General features: G+C 34.5%; 1 protein-coding gene across 1 annotated transcript in view; it reads left to right on the forward strand.

The window, feature by feature from the left end:
• The window catches only part of LOC101513307 (uncharacterized), an 8930-nt gene extending 3553 nt beyond the window's left edge, over nt 1–5377 (forward strand). Inside the window, exons 5-12 of the mRNA XM_004507330.4 lie at nt 1–601; nt 737–1166; nt 1291–1472; nt 2263–2422; nt 2556–2783; nt 2863–3213; nt 4558–4659; nt 4768–5377. Coding sequence (XP_004507387.1) covers nt 1–601; nt 737–1166; nt 1291–1472; nt 2263–2422; nt 2556–2783; nt 2863–3213; nt 4558–4659; nt 4768–5016 — 2303 coding nt within the window. The 3' untranslated portion in view covers nt 5017–5377. The remainder of the gene's footprint in view (nt 602–736; nt 1167–1290; nt 1473–2262; nt 2423–2555; nt 2784–2862; nt 3214–4557; nt 4660–4767) is intronic.
• The last annotated feature ends 1051 nt before the right edge of the window (nt 5378–6428 follow it).

The raw sequence follows: 6428 nt of genomic DNA on the forward strand, positions 1-6428 counted from the left end.
AGCGGTTGAATACCAGCAGGAAGTGGAAAGGTGTAGATCATGACCAATTGATAAGCAAGAAGATCCACAGAATTTCTGAACCAGAAAATCTGGACATTCTTGTGTCTGAAAATTGCACAGAAACTGTATCAGACAATGGGAGCGTGGAAGAAAATAATAAAAAATTATTCTCTGAAGAAGCAGCAGACAACAATTTAATTGATAATGTCAACTATGATGAGGTAATTATTGAAAAGCAGTTTTCTCAGGAAGATTGCTGCACTGCAGAAAGTAAAGATGAAAGTGATGCGTGCTCATGTTCCTTAGAGAACGGGCAAAGCGAACAGGATGGAGACTCATGTTCAGATTTTTCGAAGTGTTGTTCTAAATCAAAGAGGCAATCTGATCATGATCTTAATAATCCTAAACCCTGCAAGTCTAGAAAACCGGTTGGTGATGGCTCAATATTGTCTTACAAGTACAGTAAAAATTCATTTTGTGGCACTGAGGACCATCTATTAGATGGCTTTTATGATGCGGGACGTGATCGACCGTTTTTGCCTCTTGAGAGTTATGAGCAAAATCAGTGTTTTGCTTCTCGCGAAGTCATCTTGATAGACAGGTTTATTATTACTACTACTAGTATATGTTACATAATTTGTTTGGGGTACATTAGTAATAGTAGACGTAGTAGTCATGGTAATATATATTGGTATCTTTTTGCGTTAAAATTTTATGTAATATTTTGTTGTTTCAGACAAAGGGATGAAGAGTTGGATGCTGTTATGCTTTCTGCTCAGGCACTGGTCTCTAATTTGAAGCAATTAAATGGTTTGAACACGCCTGGGAGTCGGGGTGAAGTTGATAAATTGCAGACAGCATCACTACTAGCACTCTTTGTATCTGACCACTTTGGCGGGAGTGATAGAGGGGCTATTATAGAAAGGACACGTAAATCTGTTTCTGGTTCAAACTATAATAAGCCTTTTGTGTGTACATGTTCTGCTGGAAGCAGCACGAGTATAAATGCTTCAACTGAACCGGTTGTAAATGCCATTGAAGATATTAATCTTTCTAAGATCTCTGAAAAATCTATTGATTCTATAAAAAAAAAGCGAAATTCAATCATTGTTCCAATTGGTTCTGTTCAGTATGGTGTATGTAGGCATAGAGCTCTGCTTTTTAAGGTGAGCTGTGTTGTTATATTCATACTATAATTTTGCATCTGTGCATATTGTGAACCCATGATGGAGCTTTTTCTATTTTTGCCTCTTACTGCAAGGATCTAATGCAAGTTATTTTGTTTTGCAGTATTTATGTGATCACATGGAGCCACCCGTACCTTGTGAGCTTGTTAGGGGTTACCTTGATTTTTCACCTCATGCCTGGAATGTCGTTTTGATAAAGAGGGGTGTTGCATGGGTTCGAATGCTTGTTGATGCATGCCGACCCCATGATATTAGAGAAGAGAAAGATCCAGAATATTTCTCTAGGTATGTACTGTCATTTAATAAAAAATAGGCGTGCTACTCCTTTTCCTATTTGAAGAAGCAGTTTTGCGTGCAATATTATATGATATTCTCATTCTCAAATCCTTACACTTGAATTGGTTATATTTAATATTGATTTTATATGTTTGTGTTGAAATATAGCTTTGGTTATTTATTAGTTCTGTTCCTATTATTTTTAATTACGTAATCAACAATCATTTGGCATTTGAGAACTGGTTTCGTTTTTAAAAACTGGATCTGATGTCATATTGTAGCATGCAAAGAATATTGCTTAATTATCTAACTATTTTTTATATGTTGATGAAGTGCACTTCAATTATTCTCGATTTCTTTTTGAAGTATAGCTTTTATTATTAGCTCTGTCCATATTTTATTTTGGCTTAAATATATTTTTCGTTCTTTATCTTTTACTGAATATTTGTTTTCGTCCTTTATCCTCTTGTTTGGATGGACGGAATGAGAGTAAAAAAAACGAACTCAATGTTATGAATGGATATTTTTTCATTTCATCAGAAAATTTCTCCTTGCCCAGTTTTCTTTCCTGCAATGGAGATAATGTTTTTATGTGGATCTGACTGTTTTCGCCCTTTTCTCTCCACAACTAAATGTGGAAAGATGACATTTTCATTTTATTTCTCCTCTTTTCTTTTCATTTTCATCTGAACCAATCAGTGTATATGAATTTTTCCTCTGCCAAGAAAACATTTTAAACTCTGTAATTTTTGTGGAGTTATATGGGGTTATTCAGACTCTGACGACTTAGTATTTTCAGGTACATACCTCTTAGTCGAACTGAAATTCCTCTTTCGACTAGCAGTCTTCCTAGTTCTGATAATTGCTTTCCATCTCTCTCTACTTGTGATGAACTTGAGAAAAAAACTTTGACTACATTAGTTCGGTGCAAATTTGGATCAGTTGAGGCTGCAGCAAAGGTATGTAATTATGCATGAATCGTAGTAACGTTGGCCCCTTATTTTTGTATTTTAATTGTTCTTCCCGATCTTCTGAATTTTTGGATATCATACAATTTAATCCATTTTATACATATCTTTTATGGTGTTGTAGGTGCGTACTTTGGAAGTACAGGAGAGTTCAGCAGACAAAATAAAAAACTTTGAATATAATTCTTTGGGAGAAATCAGAATTCTCGGTGTTTTGAAACACCCTTGCATAGTGGAAATGTATGGACACCAAATATCATGCAAATGGACTATCTCAGCTGATGGTAATCCTGAGCATCGTGTGTTGAGATCTGCAATTTTTATGGAAAACGTGGAAGGAGGCTCCTTAAAAGTAGGATTTTCTTTATCATTTCTTTGTTAATGTTAAGATATTTTTGGTTGTTTATTAAATCCTCACTTCATTTTCTCAGACCTACCTAGAGGAATTATCAAAAGCTGGTGAAAAGCAGATTCCTGTGGAGTTGGCCTTGTGCATTGCCAAAGATGTCTCGTGTGCTTTGTCAGAGCTGCATTCGAAGCACATAATTCATCGTGACATAAAAAGTGAAAACATTCTGTTTGATCGTGATAGGAAGAGAGATGATGGAACACCCACTGTGAAGCTCTGTGATTTTGACAGTGCAGTGCCACTAAGATCCCCTTTACATGCATGCTGTATTGCTCATGTGGGAACACCTCCTCCTTGTGTGTGTGTTGGAACACCTCGATGGATGGCTCCAGAGGTCATGCGGACTATGTATAAGAAAAACACTTATGGATTGGTAAGATCCCTTTCCAACTTATATATGATCAATTGATCATCTTACATGTTATTTTGTGTTTTTGGGACTAAAATTTGAGTAACATTAGGAGTTTTATGCAATTACCTGACCTCTAATTTTCAAAAGTTTAATGCTAGTTTACGTGCCATTTGATTTTGAAGTTCTCTGTGATGTTGGAGAATGATGCTGTGAATTTAATTTTAATAAAATAATGGGGAGTAGTTCTGGTGAAGTTTAAAAAAGTTTATTTTAGAATAATGACTCCTCACTTCCTTTGTTTTATTTTTGTACTTGTTTCTTAACACTTCTTTTTTCTTTCTCTAAACTATTCATATTAGGCCACCTTTTCATTCATTCCCCACTTATTTGTTGACGTAGCTTGTGCCCCATTTTCTAGCTATTGCCAATGATCGATAGTAACCAGTAGTTATTCTCTTTTGACTAATTTATGCTGGTTGGCCTTGACTGTTAAAATTTTGTATAGCTATTTGGGTGACTGACGATTCAGTATATGGCTGAAGTTCGAGTATCTTGGTTGCTGATTTAAGAAATTCTGACTTGTCAAAAAATAAAGAAATTATTGTCGAGAGAATATGTTGTCTCATAAATTATTCATTTTGATTTGACAATTAATTGATACCCTTCCTCCTTAAAGAAAGTCGTGTATTTCTAATGTATAGCGTGAAAAGTTGTCTGCTTTTTTGTTAAGGATATTATACTGGGAAGATTAAGGGAATCTTGTTTAAAGGATTTTATCATTGTATGATGTAATACATCAGTTGTATAGATAAAATACCTTTTCCAATTTCTAATTTTGTAGATCATATTCTATAATCTATGGTTTCTTTTATATTCTTGTATTCCAATTGCAAAATTTCTGATGTGTATTTCTGGACACAAATTTGTATGTCTTATTATATAATGAAGAGATTCAGAATCACTTTTGGATAAAGAGCTAAAGTAATAAAGTATCCATAATAATAATAATAATAATTCATTAATTTTAGGATTTTTTTCTTGGTACGTAATAGTGTAGTACAATTTTTAGTTTGGTAACAGAACTTTGTGATCATTTTTGTGCTTGTTGTCATTTTGTTGTCATATATACCTAGCTAGTATAATTTATGTTTCATTTTTCCCTTCTTTTTGTTTTGGTTAGAAGCATAAGTGCACATGTTGCTTATTGGCATTGAATTTATAATATCATGTCCAGAAAAGGAGTAATTTGATTCTTTATGTCTTGTCCTTAAATAAGAATAGGTGTATCGTGAAATTAATTCAGTTTGCTGTGACCAGGCATAGTATTGTCTTTGGTTGTAATTTACTTTCTTCATATTACAACAGGAAGCTGATATTTGGTCATTTGGATGTTTACTTCTGGAGATGCTGACTTTGCGATTTCCATATTTTGGAGTACCTGATTCACACGTCCATGATAGTCTGCAGGTATGGTTGTCTATTGTTCATAGATGACGGCAATTTTTGAACTTAGCGGGCATGCTCGTTCATTGCAACCCCGTATTTTAATTAATATTTGCACTATGATAAATACAGATGGGTAAACGACCACAACTAACTGATGAGCTCGAGGCATTGAGTTCAATGAATGAACCCACAATGATTCAATCCGGTGAAGAGCTGGAAAAATCAGATGCAGAGAGAGAATCGTTGAAGTTCCTTGTTGATTTGTTTCATAGGTGTGTAGAAGAAAATCCAAATGAACGACCTACAGCCGAAGAAATCCATGAAATGCTGCTTGGACACACAAGTCGTGCACAAGTTCAAGATGTTAGGGATATTTAGGCAGGATATTGGAGTATCCCTGTCCTGTTGAAATGTATTGTTAGAATAAATTATTTGCATTCTTTATAGTGTTACAGCTTACCCAAGAATAATTGTTCTTTTACTAGGTAAGTTATAGTGTATGTTCTGTACAATTGTAAGAGTTAGATGCATGCGGCTCTAATATTATTTGATGGAGATCTTTATTTGTAGCTAGGTCTCTTTTGGGGCTGTAAATGTTGAGATGATTATGCAGTTCCAATTCCGACATTCTGCAAGCGGGATTGATTAATTTTATTATTTGAATTGTAATCTGCTTCATAGCAGCATATAATTTTAACAATTTTTGTACCGTCAAGATGAATTGTGGGTTTGTTGGCTATGTTTTTTTCCCTTGAAATAATTTTGATGAATAATGAATATGAGTGATGCATGGTGGCTTTCTCAGGGATGGATTGATGCCATTTTTGCTCACCTTTGTTACTGTAGAGCAAGATATATGAGATATTTTTCCTTAAAATGATTTTGACAAGCATCATATGACTGCCTTTTCAAGAATATTTTCGGTTTCAAAGAATCAGCTGTAGATATTTTTGACTGACTTTTGTATAGTTGTTAGATTTATTAGACAAAAATTGGATTGTATATAATATTAGTTCAAATTTATGTTGGATAAGATAGGATGAGAAATAAGTGAGAAAATATGGTTGTTCATTTGCATGAAAGGAAGTATAAACTGTACTGCTGGTTAATTTTTAAAAAGTCGAGGCCATTTCAAATGAAATTATATATGACCCCTCAAGCTCTACATTTCAACCTATCTAATTTTTACCTGTTTTTCACATGCAGCATTTGATGTGTGTCATAATAACACTTCTTTAATCTTTTACCAAAAGAAAAAGTTGGCGTCCTTTTTCATCTAATCTCACCATTAACAATTAATGTGTGTGTGAGAGAGATTCATTGGACACCACTAACCTAAAGGCCACACTATTGCAGAATGGCACCAATCTTAGGACAGCTTGTATTCTAATTATTTAAATTTGTTTTATGTAGTTTTCAGAGCAGACACTAAATTTTCTAGCTGTTCTTAAAAGTTGATAATGTGGTCTTGGCATCCTTACACTAGAGTGCATCCAGTATAGCTGCAACTTTGGACCACTCTACTCCCAGCACATGATACTCCTACTTATTTCTCTCCCTCCTCTCAGTATCTGTTATGTCCTTAACAAGGATCAGAATCTCTCCTTTTCATTAAAAAATTCACTTTCCTATGTAAGGTTCTAAGGGAACGCAATCCCAAAACACTATCTTTGCAACTGAGCTGTGTGACACAAACACAAGTTGACAGTGCTTTTCAAGAGGGTGAGTTCATTCCTCAACATGCAGAGCATTAAACACTTAGCAGCACCCAACCCCATTTTGAAGTTTAC

Source organism: Cicer arietinum, chromosome 6 (assembly GCF_000331145.2).
Source record: "Cicer arietinum cultivar CDC Frontier isolate Library 1 chromosome 6, Cicar.CDCFrontier_v2.0, whole genome shotgun sequence".
Taxonomy (NCBI): Eukaryota; Viridiplantae; Streptophyta; class Magnoliopsida; order Fabales; family Fabaceae; genus Cicer; species Cicer arietinum.